General features: G+C 46.6%; 1 protein-coding gene across 2 annotated transcripts in view; it reads right to left on the bottom strand.

The window, feature by feature from the left end:
* Positions 1 to 16,754, bottom strand: part of LOC135054584 (oocyte zinc finger protein XlCOF7.1-like) — a 66,889-nt gene that overhangs the window by 32,084 nt on the left and 18,051 nt on the right. For both annotated transcript variants that reach the window (XM_063957745.1, XM_063957746.1), the window contains exon 3: positions 784 to 975. In XM_063957745.1, coding sequence (XP_063813815.1) covers positions 784 to 975 — 192 coding nt within the window. The remainder of the gene's footprint in view (positions 1 to 783; positions 976 to 16,754) is intronic.

The following is a 16,754-nucleotide window of genomic DNA, read 5'->3' as shown; positions in this document are numbered from 1 at the left end:
CATCACCCAGACACGTCCCCTGGTGTTACTGTATAATGTCCCATTCCCAGCAGTCACCTCTCCAGTCATCACCCAGACACGTCCCCTGGTGTTACTGTATGATGTCCCATTCCCAGCTGTCACCCCTCCAGTCATCACCCAGACACGTCCCCTGGTGTTACTGTATAATGCCCCATTCCCAGCAGTCACCTCTCCAGTCATCACCCAGACACGTCCCCTGGTGTTACTTTATAATGTCCCATTCCCAGCAGTCACCTCACCAGTCATCACCCAGGCACATCCCCTGGTGTTACTGTATAATGTCCCATTCCCAGCAGTCACCTCTCCAGTCATCACCCAGACACGTCCCCTGGTGTTACTGTATAATGTCCCATTCCCAGCAGTCACCTCTCCAGCCATCACCCAGACACGTCCCCTGGTGTTACTGTATAATGTCCCATTCCCAGCAGTCACCTCTCCAGTCATCACCCGGACACGTCCCCTGGTGTTACTGTATAATGTCCCATTCCCAGCAGTCACCTCTCCAGTCATCACCCAGACACGTCCCCTGGTGTTACTGTATAATGTCCCATTCCCAGCAGTCACCTCTCCAGTCATCACCCAGACACGTCCCCTGGTGTTACTGTATAATGTCCCATTCCCAGCAGTCACCTCTCCAGTCATCACCCAGACACGTCCCCTGGTGTTACTGTATAATGCCCCATTCCCAGCAGTCACCTCTCCAGTCATCACCCAGACACGTCCCCTGGTGTTACTGTATAATGTCCCATTCCCAGCAGTCACCTCTCCAGTCAGCGGCTGAAAGATCTTGTTGGTGAGTTCCAGGATCTTCTGGTCAATTTGTCTCTCATGTATCAGTGAGTGAGGTGGAGGCACCGTAATGGAGCTCTGGGTCCTGCTGAGTACTCCTGACACATGGGGACGACTACTGGGTGTCTCACACTCTCCAGATGTCTTCTTTACCACTGTGTATTCCTGTGTATTAAAAAAAATAGGATTTTAATACCTACCGGTAAATTCTTTGCTCTAAGTCCGCAGAGGATGCTGGGGACTCCATAAGGACCATGGGGTATAGACGGGATCCACAGGAGACATGGGCACTTTAAGACTTTAAATGGGTGTGAACTGGCTCCTCCCTCTATGCCCCTCCTCCAGACCTCAGTTATAGGAACTGTGCCCAGGGAGACGGACATTTCGAGGAAAAGGATTTTTGTTAAACCAAGGGTGAGATACACACCAGCTCACACCACAACACACCGTACAACATGGCTTTTAACTAAACACCAGTTAACGGCATGAACCAAAATCAGCAACAGGCTGATCTTCACCGAAACACAACCTTCGTGTAACATAAACAAGAACTATTAACAAGTACTGCAGCTAGAGTCCGCACTGGGAAGGGCGCCCAGCATCCTCTACGGACTTATAGAAAAGGATTTACCGGTAGGTATTAAAATCCTATTTTCTCATACTTCCTAGAGGATGCTGGGGACTCCATAAGGACCATGGGGTTCATACCAAAGCTTCAGAACGGGCGGGAGAGTTCGGATGACTCTGCAGCACCGATTGAGCAAACATGAGGTCCTCATCAGCCAGGGTATCAAACTTGTAGAATTTTGCAAAAGTGTTTGAACACGGCCAAGTAGCCGCTCGGCAAAGTTGTACCGCCGAGACTCCTCGGGCAGCCACCCAAGATGAGCCCACCTTCCTGGTAGAATGGGCCTCCACCGACTTTGGTAACGGCAATCCAGCCGTAGAATGAGCATGCTGAATCGTATTACAGATCCAGCGAGCAATAGGCTGCTTGGAAGCAGGATTTCCAATCTTGTTGGAAGCATACAGGACAAACAGAGCCTCTGTTTTCCTAATACGAGCCGTTCTGGCTACATAAATTTTCAAAGCTCTGACTACATCGAGAGACTTTGAATCAGCCATGGCTTCAGTAGCCACAGGCACCACAATGGGTTGGTTCATGTGAAACGCATAAACCACCTTTGGCAGAAATTGTTGACGAGTTTTCAATTCCGCTCTATCCACATGGAAGATCAAATAGGGGCTCTTGTGAGACAAAGCCGCTAATTCCGACACCCGCCTTGCGGATGCCAAGGCCAAAAGCATGACCATTTTCCAAGTGAGAAACTTAAACACAACCTTCTGTAGAGGTTCAAACCAATGTGACTGAAGGAACTGCAACACCACGTTAAGGTCCCACGGTGCCACTGGGGGCACAAATGGAGGTTGGATGTGCAGCACACCTTTCACGAAAGTCTGAACTTCTGGAAGGGAGGCCAATTCTTTTTGAAAGTAAATTGATAAGGCCGAAATCTGCACCTTAATGGAGCCTAACTTTAGGTCTGCATCCACACCTGCTTGCAAAAAATGGAGAAAACGACCCAGCTGAAATTCTTCCTTTGGAGCCTTCTTGGATTCACACCAAGACACATATTTTCTCCAAATACGGTGATAATGCTTCGCAGTTACCTCTTTTCTAGCTTTAAGTAGTGTGGGGATGACTTCACCGGGAATACCCTTTCGAGCTAGGATTTGGCGTTCAACCTCCATGCCGTCAAACGCAACCGCGGTAAGTCTTGGAACATGCACAGGCCTTGCTGTAACAGATCCTCTCTTAGAGGAAGACGCCAGGGATCTCCTATGAGTAATTCCTGAAGATCTGGATACCAGGCCCTCCGTGGCCAATCTGGAACAACGAATATCGCCTGAACCTTTGTTCTTCTTATGATCCTTATCACCTTTAGAATGAGTGGAAGTGGAGGGAACACATAGACCGACTGAAACACCCACGGTGTCACCAGGGCGTCCACCGCAACTGCTTGCGGGTCCCTCGACCTGGAACAATATTTCTGAAGTTTCTTGTTGAGGCGAGACGCCATCATGTCTATTTGAGGAATTCCCCAAAGACTTGTCACTTCTGCAAAGACCTCTTGATGCAGACCCCACTCACCTGGATGGAGATCGTGTCTGCTGAGAAAATCTGCGCTTGCATGTTTTTCCGCCCAGCGGAGAACTTTTGTGGCCTCCGCCATCGCCGCTCTGCTCCTTGTTCCGCCCTGGCGGTTTATGTACGCCACTGCTGTAATGTTGTCCGACTGAATCAGGACGGGCCGGCCGCGAAGCAGATGTTCCACTTGTAGAAGGCCGTTGTAGATGGCCCTTAACTCCAGAATGTTTATGTGCAGACAAGCTTCCTGGTTTGACCATTTTCCCTGGAAATCTTTCCCTTGTCTGACCGCTCCCCAGCCTCGGAGACTTGCATCCGTGGTTACCAGGATCCAATCCTGGATCCCGAACCTGTGTCCCTCTAGGAGGTGAGAACTTGGAGGCACCACAGGAGAGAAATTCTGGCCTGGAAGATAGGCTTATTTTCCGGTGCATGTGTAGGTGAGACCCGGACCACTTGTCCAACAGGTCCCACTGAAACACCCTGGCATGGAACCTGCCAAACGGAATGGCCTCGTAGGCCGCCACAATCTTCCCCAGCACCCGAGTGCATTGATGAATCGACACTCTTGCCGGTTTCAGAATCCCTTTCACCATGTTCTGGATTTCCAGAGCTTTTTCCACTGGGAGAAAAACTCTCTGTAATTCCGTGTCCAGAATCATGCCCAAGAATGACAGCCGTGTTGTCGGAACCAACTGCGACTTTGGCAAATTTAGGAGCCAACCATGTTGTCGCAGAACTGTCAGGGAGAACGTAACGTTTCTTAGTAACTGCTCTTTTGATCTCGCCTTTATCAGGAGATCGTCCAAGTACAGGATAATTGTGACACCTTGCTTGCGCAGGAGCACCATCATTTCCGCCATTACTTTGGTGAAAATCCTCGGAGCCGTGGAAAGACCAAACGGCAATGTCTGAAATTGGTAATGACAATCCTGAACAGCAAACCTCAGGTATGCCTGATGTGGAGGATATATGGGAACGTGTAAGTAGGCATCTTTTATGTCGACTGACACCATAAAATCTCCCCCTTCCAGACTGGAGATCACTGCTCGGAGAGATTCCATCTTGAATTTGAAACTTTTCAGATATAAATTGAGGGACTTTAGGTTCAGAATCGGTCTCACCGAGTCAGCCGGCTTCGGGACCACGAACAGGCTTGAATAAAAGCCTTCTCCCCGTTGTGTCGGGGGTACCGTGACAATGACTTGCTGTTGACACAGCTTTTGTATTGCAGCGCATACTATATCCCTTTCTGGAAGAGAAGCTGGCAAGGCCGATTTGAAAAATCGGTGAGGGGGCACGTCTTGAAATTCCAGTTTGTACCCGTGGGTCACTATTTCTAGTACCCAAGGATCTAGGGCCGAGCGAGCCCAGACCTGACTGAAGAGTTGAAGACGGTGCGGGCTCCAGCAGCGGAGCCCCAGCGTCATGCGGTGGATTTGGTAGAAGCCGGGGAGGACTTCTGCTCTTGGAAGCCTGCCACAGCCGGCGACCTTTTTCCCCTCCCCCTACCTCTAGTAGCAAGGAAGGAGGACCCTCGTACTTTTTTGAATTTATTAGACCGAAAGGACTGCATCTGATAATGTGGCGTTTTCTTTTGTTGAGCAGGGACATAAGGTAGAAAAGATGACTTACCTGCAGTAGCTGTAGATACCAGGTCCGAGAAGCCATCACCAAACAAAACACTACCCTTATACGGCAGAGACTCCATAGCTTTCTTAGAGTCAGCATCACCATTCCATTGATAAGTCCATAATGCTCTCCTAGCTGAGACTGCCATGGCATTGGCACTTGATCCCAAGAGGAATATCTATCGCAGCGTCCCTAAGGTAGACTGCAGCATCCCTGATATGACCCAGTGTCAAAAGAACGCTATCCCTATCCAGGGTGTCAAATTCAGATGACAAGTTATCTGACCACTTTTCAATCGCACTACTCACCCATGTCGATGCCACGGCAGGTCTGAGCAGCGTACCTGTTGTCAAAGTCGAAAAATATCATGATACATATCCCTTGTACTAACCCCTCATGCACATGCACGCTGCTCGTGCACCTGGTCCCCCGTGCGTACACATACCCGCAAGTTGCGTAAGAGACGCTCCAGCGACTCGTGCGCATGATATGTGTATTTACGGCGGAGTTTGTGAGCGTGAAGCGCGCGACTCGAACGTAGCATATTTAACCCAAATTTTGTAGATATTGTTCCCCTAGATCATGTCAGCGAGTAAAACAGTTCCTGGACAGAGAGATTCCTCTTTGCATGATAGGAAGGGTCAGATAAAGGTTGAAAGGTGGTGTCTAGTATCCAGCTGTAGGGTATTTTAAGGGTAACATTCCGGTGTTAGTTAGGAAAAGATCACTTGCTCCTGCGTATAGTTATGTACAAAAGTAGATTATGAACATTAACTGTATTTGCTGTAAATTACACATGCGGTGGGAATCCAGAGGATACCTCCCACCAGAGCAGTTGGAGAAGGACATCGCCTACCTATTCAAATCCACCTATGACCTTTGCTGTAATGTAGGGACACATCCCTGTGTCCAATGAACAATGAGATTACAGGGACCATTGTATTGTGAATGTATGCTGTGTATAAAAAGATCACTGTTGCCTGGCCGGACGCAAAACTCTGAAGGCTTTCTACCTGAATAGCTGAGGACTGGATCCAGGTTGCGCTTGCGAACGATTCCCCAAATATGTATATTCTCTGTAGCCATTATTCTCTGTTATTCTGTTAGATTTCCTTGTTAGCCTGTAGTGTATAACTTGTATCTGTTTAGCCCTTTTCTCTGAATAATCCGCTGCGGTGTTAGAGCCCAGTGGTTTACACAAACCGGTGTTGTGTTTTCACTTTCCTGCAAAGGGCTTTCTTAGCGTCTCAATCGCTATAAGGTGTATAGGCATTGATAAGGTTTTTAAGGTATTACATCGTTGCAGTACTAGACTGCTAAGGTTTAAAGTATAAGCACATCCTTACACTGTTCATTACTTAAAGGTTTACTGTATATCAATCCGTGAGCGTCCGTGCCGCTCGTGTCTCACGCCCACGGCACAGCGTCTGTTACACTATTAGCGTATCATACGGTACTCAGTACGCCAATAGCGTGCTTGGTACGAAGCGTGAATCCGTGAGCGTACGTGCCGCTCGTGCGTCGCGCCCATGGCTCAGCGTCTGTTACGCTAAGTGCGTACCCATACGGTACTCAGTACGCAAATAGCGTACTTAGGCCCTTATTCCGAGTTGTTCGCTCGCAAGCGGATTTTAGCAGATTTGCTCATGCTAAGCCGCCGCCTACTGGGAGTGAATCTTAGCATCTTAAAATTGCGAACGATGTATTCGCAATATTGCGATTACACACCTCGTAGCAGTTTCTGAGTAGCTCCAGACTTACTCGGCATCTGCGATCAGTTCAGTGCTTGTCGTTCCTGGTTTGACGTCACAAACACACCCAGCGTTCGCCCAGACACTCCCCCGTTTCTCCGGCCACTCCTGCGTTTTTTCCGGAAACGGTAGCATTTTTTCCCACACGCCCATAAAACGGCCTGTTTCCGCCCAGTAACACCCATTTCCTGTCAATCACATTACGATCGCCAGAACGATGAAAAAGCCGTGAGTAAAATTTCTAACTACATAGCAAATTTACTTGGCGCAGTCGCAGTGCGGACATTGCGCATGCGCATTAAGCGGAAAATCGCTGCGATGCGAAGATTTTTACCGAGCGAACAACTCGGAATGAGGGCCTTAGTCCGTAGTGTGTGTAATAAGTCTAGCGGCCATAGCGGCTCCACGGTAATAGTATATAGCTTTATGTTTTAAGGTAATATTTGACATTATCACTGTAGTGATATAAATAGTTTTTAAGGTAGTTTCCTGCTTACGATCCGCAGGATCCGCAGCCCCTTTAGGGCTGCCGTATCAGGGGATGGAAGCGCCACCTTCTTGGACAGCCGTGCTAGAGCTTTGTCCACAGAGGGTGTTGACTCCCACTTTTCCCTGTCCTCAGAGGGGAATGGATATGCCATATGACTCCTCTTGGGAATCAGTAACTTTTTGTCAGGAAATTCCCAAGCCTTTTCAAAAAGAGTGTTCAGCTAATGAGAGGAAGGAAACGTTACCTCAGGTTTCTTTCCCTTAAACATACAGACCCTAGTATCAGGAACAGCCAGGTCTTCCGTGATATGTAACACGTCTTTTATCGCCACAATCATGTACTGAATGCTCTTAGCCAGTTTAAGATTCAATCTGGCATCAGTATAGTTGACACTGGAGTCCGAATCCGTGTCGGTATCTGTGTCTGCTATCTGGGTAAATGACCGTTTCTGCGACCATGAGGGAGTCTGAGTTTGGGATAAAGCATCTTCCATGGATTGTCTCCATGCTTGGTTTTGAGCCTCAGATTTATCCAACCTATTAATAAAGCCACATTTGCATTCAAGACACTCCACAAATTTACCCAATCAGCAGTCGCCGACAGATTCACTCCCACACTCTGTTCTGTCCCCACTCCAGCTTCCTCCTGGGAAGAGCATTCCGCCTCAGACATGTCGACACTCGTACAGACACTCACTATCACACTGGGCTACAGGGGACAGACCCACAATAAGGACTGTTAGAGAAAACACAGAGGGAGTTTGCCAGCTCACACCCAGCGCCTGACCCGGTCCGACATTGATATACAATGCCTCAGACCTGCAGCGCTTTTAATATATATATATATATATATATATATATAGGTATGTGGTGGTCTGGCACTCTTTGTTGGATGAGTGGCTTGGTCCGGTGCCCGTGCTGACGTTGTTCACGTATGAGTAGTAAAGTGGGTGCCCGGCACTCTGGACTCAGTAAATAGGGTAAATGATAAGCCCTCTGGTGCTGTCAACGTTTCAATTTATTCCAAAATTTTTCTCAAGACATACATAAACATAAATAAACTCTCACCTTATATCCCCACCATTGTGTTCAGTGCGCGTGCCGGAGCGGGGGACCGCCTCCCGGCGAAGTCCGTCGGGCCGGAAGTCTCCCGTCAGCTGTGGCGCGGTAAAAAGACGTCATCGCGTATTGCGCGATGCACGTCCAGTGCTGGGTTGTCATGGCAATGCTACACATAACGACAAAGAGTGTATAAGCTTGGTAATGCTTGCTGTTAAGAGCAAGTACATGTTACGGCTATATTCCTAAGACTGTATTATGCAATCCATTAGTGCCTGATATGAATAAGAATAACTCAGAGATAACGATGTGAGAAGGCTGTGAAAAAATGAATAAAGAAAGGGGAGAGAAGAAAGAAAAAAGAAAAAAGAAAAATGGCCAAAAGGAGGGGAGGGGGGGGGGGTGGGGGGGCGGGGGGAAAGGGGGGGGGGGAGGAGAGAAGGGAAAGAAGGGAGAGCGGGAGTGAGAGTTGGAGGAAAAGAGAAAGAGAGAGAGAGAGAGTGAAAAAGAAAGAGAGAGAAAGAAGAAAAGAGAGAGAGGGAGAAAAAGAGAAAGAGAGAGAGGGAGCGAGAAAGAAGAGAGAAAAAAAGAGAGAGAAAAAAAGGGGGAAAGGTCAAAAGAAAAACCAACCAATAAAAACTGATTATGACAAAGATGTATAGACGTGTGTGACAATTAGTTAACATATTAAAGCTAAAGAAAGCAAGATAGAGGTACCATATCATTAAGGCCCCGAGGGGTCACAGTGTCCAGTTTGTGAATCCATCTTGATTCACATCTCAGAATGGCCTTGCCCCGGTCGCCACCACGAAGCAAGGGTGGTATGTGGTCTATCATTCTGTATCTGATGGTAGCTAAGGTATGTTTGGCTAGTACAAAATGGCGAGCGACCGGCTGGTCACTACTGCCCTTCTGTAGAGCCAGTCTGATGGATGACCTATGGGCAGTCATGCGTTCCTTAAATTTGCGCGTGGTTTTGCCCACATATGACAGACCGCAGGGGCAAAGTATCTGGTATACTGTATGTGTGGTTTCACAAGTCAGATGGTATTTGATCAGAAACTTAGTGCCCAGATGTGGGTGGCAAAATGTGTTTCCTGTGATCATATGGTTACAAGTGACACAGGTGCATTTAAAGCAACCTGTTTTCTGGGGAGGTAGGAAACTACTTAGGGGAGACTTGGTCCTGCTGGAGATGTCTGACTTGACCAAAAGATCCCGTAAATTCCTAGATCTTTTAAAGCACGGCATGAGATCTGTCTGGTTAAGAGGTAAATGTTGATCAGTTTCAATCAGGTGCCAATGTTTTTTGGCGATTTGCATGGTTTTGTCCGAAGAGGTGTTGTAGGAGGTGACCCACGGAAATTTCGTATGGGTTGATGTTCTTTCTTTGGGGCGTAGGAGGGTCTCCCTTTCCATAAGGAGAACTTTTCGTTTGGTCATTTGCATATTCTTTAAGTTGTAACCTCTGTGTGCAAATCGTTCTATTAGTTCATCCATTTGTGTTGATGCTATGGATTTATCACTGTTGATTCTGTGTATTCTCAACATCTGTGAGTACGGGAGGCCAGCCTTAAGGTTTCTCGGATGGCAGCTGTTCCAATGCAGGTATGAATTTCGGTCCGTATCCTTGGTGTAGACCGTGGTGTTAATAAGCGAGTCTACTATGGAGATCCTTACGTCTAGGAAGTCTATGCTGTGTTCATCCATCTTCGCTGTTAATTTGACTGGGCTCTCAGATCTGTTGTGTTCAGTGATAATCGCTTCCAGTGACGCCTTCGGTCCTTTCCAGAATAGTAGAAGGTCGTCTATGAATCTGGAGTAAAATATGATATTCTCAGACACTTTGGGATTTTTAAAGAAAATTTCTTCCTCTATTTGAAGCATATATAGGTTGGCGTAAGTGGGGGCTACTGCCGAGCCCATGGCACAACCTCTTTCCTGGAGATAGTATTTGTTACTGAATAGGAAGAAGTTCCTCGTGAGGATGAGTTCTAACAGATGTATCAGAATGTGAATTTGTTCTGCCCCGAAGGAACTCTCTTTCTGTAATGTTGTTTGAACTGCAGCTAGGCCTGCTTTGTGTGGTATGATTGTGTATAAGCTAGTGACATCCGCAGTCACCAGCCACACATCTTTAGGAAGAGGGCCAATACTGTTTAGTTTGTTTAGCAGCATTGTAGTATCTAGGAGGCTGCGTGGATGCGCAGAGACATGTGGTTGCAGTATGGAGTCTAACAGTACTGCCGTCGGTTGGAACAGGGATCCCCTGGCGGATATGATGGGTCTCCCGGGAGGGGGAGATATCCCTTTGTGTATTTTTGGTACCGTGTATAACACTGGGACCAGTGGGTGCTCTGGTAGTAGTACTTCATATGTCTCCTCTGTAATGATCTTGGCATCTTGCGCTTGCAGAAGTGCCGATCTGAGTTCTTTTTTATACTGCTCAGTGGGATTACATCTCAACTGACTGTACGTTCCTGGTTCTTCTAATTGACGCTTGATTTCTGTTATATAGTCAGGGAGATCTTGCAGTACAATCGCACCCCCTTTATCGGCGGGTCGGATTATTAACTGATCATTCTCCATTAATGATCGTAGGGCTTGCTGCTCAGATTTGGAGAGATTAGAATGTATGGGTGCATCATGATTAATCTGGGCCTTGACCTCCTGATCAATAATTCTCATGTATGTTTTGATACTGGAATTATTTGAAAGAGGTTCAAAGGTGGAAGGGGTCTTAAATTGTAGTAGTTTCTCAGGGATCGTGGTGACCTGGTCCCGAGGTTTACAAGAAAAGAATTCTTGAAGTTTTCATTTACGTTGTAACTGGTGGGTTTCCACCTGCCAGTTGAGCTTGTCAAAGTTCGCAGACGGCACAAAAGACAACCCTTTTGCTAATACACTTGCTTCATTCTCAGTCAATTCAAAACTTGAGAGATTAAAGATTATTTCTTTGTCCCTGTCACGGGTGGTTTTCTTCCACGTGCTGAGGCGTTTGTACTGTCCTCCTCGTCTGGTAGGACCGCCTTTTTTGGGAGTTTGGTGCGAGTTGTCACCCCTAAAGGGATGGAGGGATTTCTAGGGTTTTTGCGTCGAGTGCCTGTGCGTTCTTGTTCGCTGCCTGTGCTGGTGTTTTCTGCAGAGGTATCCGTGTCCAATCTGGTTTGAGGGTACCTCCGTCGTCTGAAAAAAGGTTGCCTCCGTTCATTATTGTGGCCAGATAACCATCGGTATACCTGGTGGTTTTCGTAGTCTTTTTCCACTTTAAGAAATTTTTCCTTTTTAAATTTGATGAGATCCCTTTTGTATGTTGATAGTTGATTGCTTAGTTTGACAAGCCATTCATTCTCAGTGTCCGTCGTGAGTACTGGTAAATGGGATTCTTCCATTTTGTCTATTTTAACTTTGATTTTTTCCACCTCCTTGGTGGATTGTTCAATCACTAGTACCATGAGGTCTAGTGAGCACTTGTTAAGGATGGAAACCCATCTGCGGCAGAATCCAGGATCGAATCTGCCTATTGTAGGGCAATTCCGGACTCTGAATCCTCGGGGGATTTTTTTACATCGGAAGTAATCGCTCAGCGAGATCGCATGATAATTAAAATCGATCTCCTTTTTCTTCAACCGTAATAAATCCCGAAAGATGATATCAGGGGCCAATGCTTCCGTCTGTGTGAAGAGTTGTTCCTTATGTAATATGGCCTCTGTTTCACTTTCAGAGTAACTGAAATATTCTTGTAGCGGTATCAGTAATGGATTGAAAGGTTCTTGATCCGGCACTTGAGATTCAGCCATGATATGAGGCGTAGAAATAGGCCTTACTGATCAATCCTTGTGGGATAAATGTCGTAGTGAGCAATGACAATTGACACACCACTGGATAAAATCAAAAAATGCAGAGATGTGCTGCTCCGTTGTGAGTAGTTATCACATCAATGGTTGAGAAGTTGAGTCATAAACAGTGTGAATAAATAATTGCAAGGTGCCGTGACCTGGTTCGGTGTGTGGCTGGGACACCGTTCCTGTGTAGGTATGTGGTGGTCTGGCACTCTTTGTTGGATGAGTGGCTTGGTCCGGTGCCCGTGCTGACGTTGTTCACGTATGAGTACATTACTGATACCGCTACAAGAATATTTCAGTTACTCTGAAAGTGAAACAGAGGCCATATTACATAAGGAACAACTCTTCACACAGACGGAAGCATTGGCCCCTGATATCATCTTTCGGGATTTATTACGGTTGAAGAAAAAGGAGATCGATTTTAATTATCATGCGATCTCGCTGAGCGATTACTTCCGATGTAAAAAAATCCCCCGAGGATTCAGAGTCCGGAATTGCCCTACAATAGGCAGATTCGATCCTGGATTCTGCCGCAGATGGGTTTCCATCCTTAACAAGTGCTCACTAGACCTCATGGTACTAGTGATTGAACAATCCACCAAGGAGGTGGAAAAAATCAAAGTTAAAATAGACAAAATGGAAGAATCCCATTTACCAGTACTCACGACGGACACTGAGAATGAATGGCTTGTCAAACTAAGCAATCAACTATCAACATACAAAAGGGATCTCATCAAATTTAAAAAGGAAAAATTTCTTAAAGTGGAAAAAGACTACGAAAACCACCAGGTATACCGATGGTTATCTGGCCACAATAATGAACGGAGGCAACCTTTTTTCAGACGACGGAGGTACCCTCAAACCAGATTGGACACGGATACCTCTGCAGAAAACACCAGCACAGGCAGCGAACAAGAACGCACAGGCACTCGACGCAAAAACCCTAGAAATCCCTCCATCCCTTTAGGGGTGACAACTCGCACCAAACTCCCAAAAAAGGCGGTCCTACCAGACGAGGAGGACAGTACAAACGCCTCAGCACGTGGAAGAAAACCACCCGTGACAGGGACAAAGAAATAATCTTTAATCTCTCAAGTTTTGAATTGACTGAGAATGAAGCAAGTGTATTAGCAAAAGGGTTGTCTTTTGTGCCGTCTGCGAACTTTGACAAGCTCAACTGGCAGGTGGAAACCCACCAGTTACAACGTAAATTAAAACTTCAAGAATTCTTTTCTTGTAAACCTCGGGACCAGGTCACCACGATCCCTGAGAAACTACTACAATTTAAGACCCCTTCCACCTTTGAACCTCTTTCAAATAATTCCAGTATCAAAACATACATGAGAATTATTGATCAGGAGGTCAAGGCCCAGATTAATCATGATGCACCCATACATTCTAATCTCTCCAAATCTGAGCAGCAAGCCCTACGATCATTAATGGAGAATGATCAGTTAATAATCCGACCCGCCGATAAAGGGGGTGCGATTGTACTGCAAGATCTCCCTGACTATATAACAGAAATCAAGCGTCAATTAGAAGAACCAGGAACGTACAGTCAGTTGAGATGTAATCCCACTGAGCAGTATAAAAAAGAACTCAGATCGGCACTTCTGCAAGCGCAAGATGCCAAGATCATTACAGAGGAGACATATGAAGTACTACTACCAGAGCACCCACTGGTCCCAGTGTTATACACGGTACCAAAAATACACAAAGGGATATCTCCCCCTCCCGGGAGACCCATCATATCCGCCAGGGGATCCCTGTTCCAACCGACGGCAGTACTGTTAGACTCCATACTGCAACCACATGTCTCTGCGCATCCACGCAGCCTCCTAGATACTACAATGCTGCTAAACAAACTAAACAGTATTGGCCCTCTTCCTAAAGATGTGTGGCTGGTGACTGCGGATGTCACTAGCTTATACACAATCATACCACACAAAGCAGGCCTAGCTGCAGTTCAAACAACATTACAGAAAGAGAGTTCCTTCGGGGCAGAACAAATTCACATTCTGATACATCTGTTAGAACTCATCCTCACGAGGAACTTCTTCCTATTCAGTAACAAATACTATCTCCAGGAAAGAGGTTGTGCCATGGGCTCGGCAGTAGCCCCCACTTACGCCAACCTATATATGCTTCAAATAGAGGAAGAAATTTTCTTTAAAAATCCCAAAGTGTCTGAGAATATCATATTTTACTCCAGATTCATAGACGACCTTCTACTATTCTGGAAAGGACCGAAGGCGTCACTGGAAGCGATTATCACTGAACACAACAGATCTGAGAGCCCAGTCAAATTAACAGCGAAGATGGATGAACACAGCATAGACTTCCTAGACGTAAGGATCTCCATAGTAGACTCGCTTATTAACACCACGGTCTACACCAAGGATACGGACCGAAATTCATACCTGCATTGGAACAGCTGCCATCCGAGAAACCTTAAGGCTGGCCTCCCGTACTCACAGATGTTGAGAATACACAGAATCAACAGTGATAAATACATAGCATCAACACAAATGGATGAACTAATAGAACGATTTGCACACAGAGGTTACAACTTAAAGAATATGCAAATGACCAAACGAAAAGTTCTCCTTATGGAAAGGGAGACCCTCCTACGCCCCAAAGAAAGAACATCAACCCATACGAAATTTCCGTGGGTCACCTCCTACAACACCTCTTCGGACAAAACCATGCAAATCGCCAAAAAACATTGGCACCTGATTGAAACTGATCAACATTTACCTCTTAACCAGACAGATCTCATGCCGTGCTTTAAAAGATCTAGGAATTTACGGGATCTTTTGGTCAAGTCAGACATCTCCAGCAGGACCAAGTCTCCCCTAAGTAGTTTCCTACCTCCCCAGAAAACAGGTTGCTTTAAATGCACCTGTGTCACTTGTAACCATATGATCACAGGAAACACATTTTGCCACCCACATCTGGGCACTAAGTTTCTGATCAAATACCATCTGACTTGTGAAACCACACATACAGTATACCAGATACTTTGCCCCTGCGGTCTGTCATATGTGGGCAAAACCACGCGCAAATTTAAGGAACGCATGACTGCCCATAGGTCATCCATCAGACTGGCTCTACAGAAGGGCAGTAGTGACCAGCCGGTCGCTCGCCATTTTGTACTAGCCAAACATACCTTAGCTACCATCAGATACAGAATGATAGACCACATACCACCCTTGCTTCGTGGTGGCGACCGGGGCAAGGCCCTTCTGAGATGTGAATCAAGATGGATTCACAAACTGGACACTGTGACCCCTCGGGGCCTTAATGATATGGTACCTCTATCTTGCTTTCTTTAGCTTTAATATGTTAACTAATTGTCACACACGTCTATACATCTTTGTCATAATCAGTTTTTATTGGTTGGTTTTTCTTTTGACCTTTCCCCCTTTTTTTCTCTCTCTTTTTTTCTCTCTTCTTTCTCGCTCCCTCTCTCTCTTTCTCTTTTTCTCCCTCTCTCTCTTTTCTTCTTTCTCGCTCTTTCTTTTTCACTCTCTCTCTCTCTCTTTCTCTTTTCCTCCAACTCTCACTCCCGCTCTCCCTTCTTTCCCTTCTCTCCCCCCCCCCCCCTTTCCCCCCCGCCCCCCCACCCCCCCCCCTCCCCTCCTTTTGGCCATTTTTCTTTTTTCTTTTTTCTTTCTTCTCTCCCCTTTCTTTATTCATTTTTTCACAGCCTTCTCACATCGTTATCTCTGAGTTATTCTTATTCATATCAGGCACTAATGGATTGCATAATACAGTCTTAGGAATATAGCCGTAACATGTACTTGCTCTTAACAGCAAGCATTACCAAGCTTATACACTCTTTGTCGTTATGTGTAGCATTGCCATGACAACCCAGCACTGGACGTGCATCGCGCAATACGCGATGACGTCTTTTTACCGCGCCACAGCTGACGGGAGACTTCCGGCCCGACGGACTTCGCCGGGAGGCGGTCCCCCGCTCCGGCACGCGCACTGAACACAATGGTGGGGATATAAGGTGAGAGTTTATTTATGTTTATGTATGTCTTGAGAAAAATTTTGGAATAAATTGAAACGTTGACAGCACCAGAGGGCTTATCATTTACCCTATTTACTGAGTCCAGAGTGCCGGGCACCCACTTTACTATATATATATATATATATATATATATAAAAATCAACACCAAATTAGCTGTGCCCCCCCCCCCCCATTTTACACCCTGTTACTTGGACAGTTGTGAGGAGGCCAGGACCAGCGTCTCTGCAGCTGCTGTGAAGAGAAAATGGCGCTGATTAGAGCTGAGAGGACCAAGCCCCGCCCCCTTAATGGCGTGCTTATGTCCCGCTATTTTTTTATACTGGCGGGGGTCTGTATACAGTGCCTATGCACTGTATACCTTTATTTCCAGGTGTAAACAGAGGTTTTAATGCGGCCCAGGGCGCCCCCCCTGCGCCCTGCACCAGTGTAGTGCCGCTTGTGTGTGGGAGCAATGGCGCGCTGTGCGGTACCTCCGAGACAGTAAAGTCTTCTGCCGTCTTAACTGAAGTCTTCTTTGCTTCGGTTACTCACCCGGCTTCTTTCTTTTGGCTCTGTGAGGGGGACGACGGCGCGGCTCCGGGAACGAGCAGCTAGGCTATACCAAGTGATCAGACCCTCTGGAGCTAATGGTGTCCAGTAGCCTAAGAAGCAGAGCCTTTAACTCACAGAAGTAGGTCTGCTTCTCTTCCCTCAGTCTCACGAAGCAGGGAGCCTGTTGCCAGCAGTGCTCCCTGAAAATAATAAACCTAACATAAAGTATTTTTTAGAGAAACTCAGCAGAGCTCCCCTGAGTGTGACCAGTCTCTCTGGGCACAGAATCTAACTGGTCTGGAGGAGGGGCATAGAGGGAGGAGCCAGTTCACACCCATTTAAAGTCTTAAAGTGCCCATGTCTCCTGCGGATCCCGTCTATACCCCATGGTCCTTATGGAGTCCCTAGCATCCTCTAGGACGTATGAGAAAATAAGAATTTACTCACCG

This window comes from Pseudophryne corroboree, chromosome 3, assembly GCF_028390025.1.
Source record: "Pseudophryne corroboree isolate aPseCor3 chromosome 3, aPseCor3.hap2, whole genome shotgun sequence".
Taxonomy (NCBI): domain Eukaryota; kingdom Metazoa; phylum Chordata; class Amphibia; order Anura; family Myobatrachidae; genus Pseudophryne; species Pseudophryne corroboree.
This window is presented reverse-complemented; position numbering and strand designations above follow the sequence as displayed.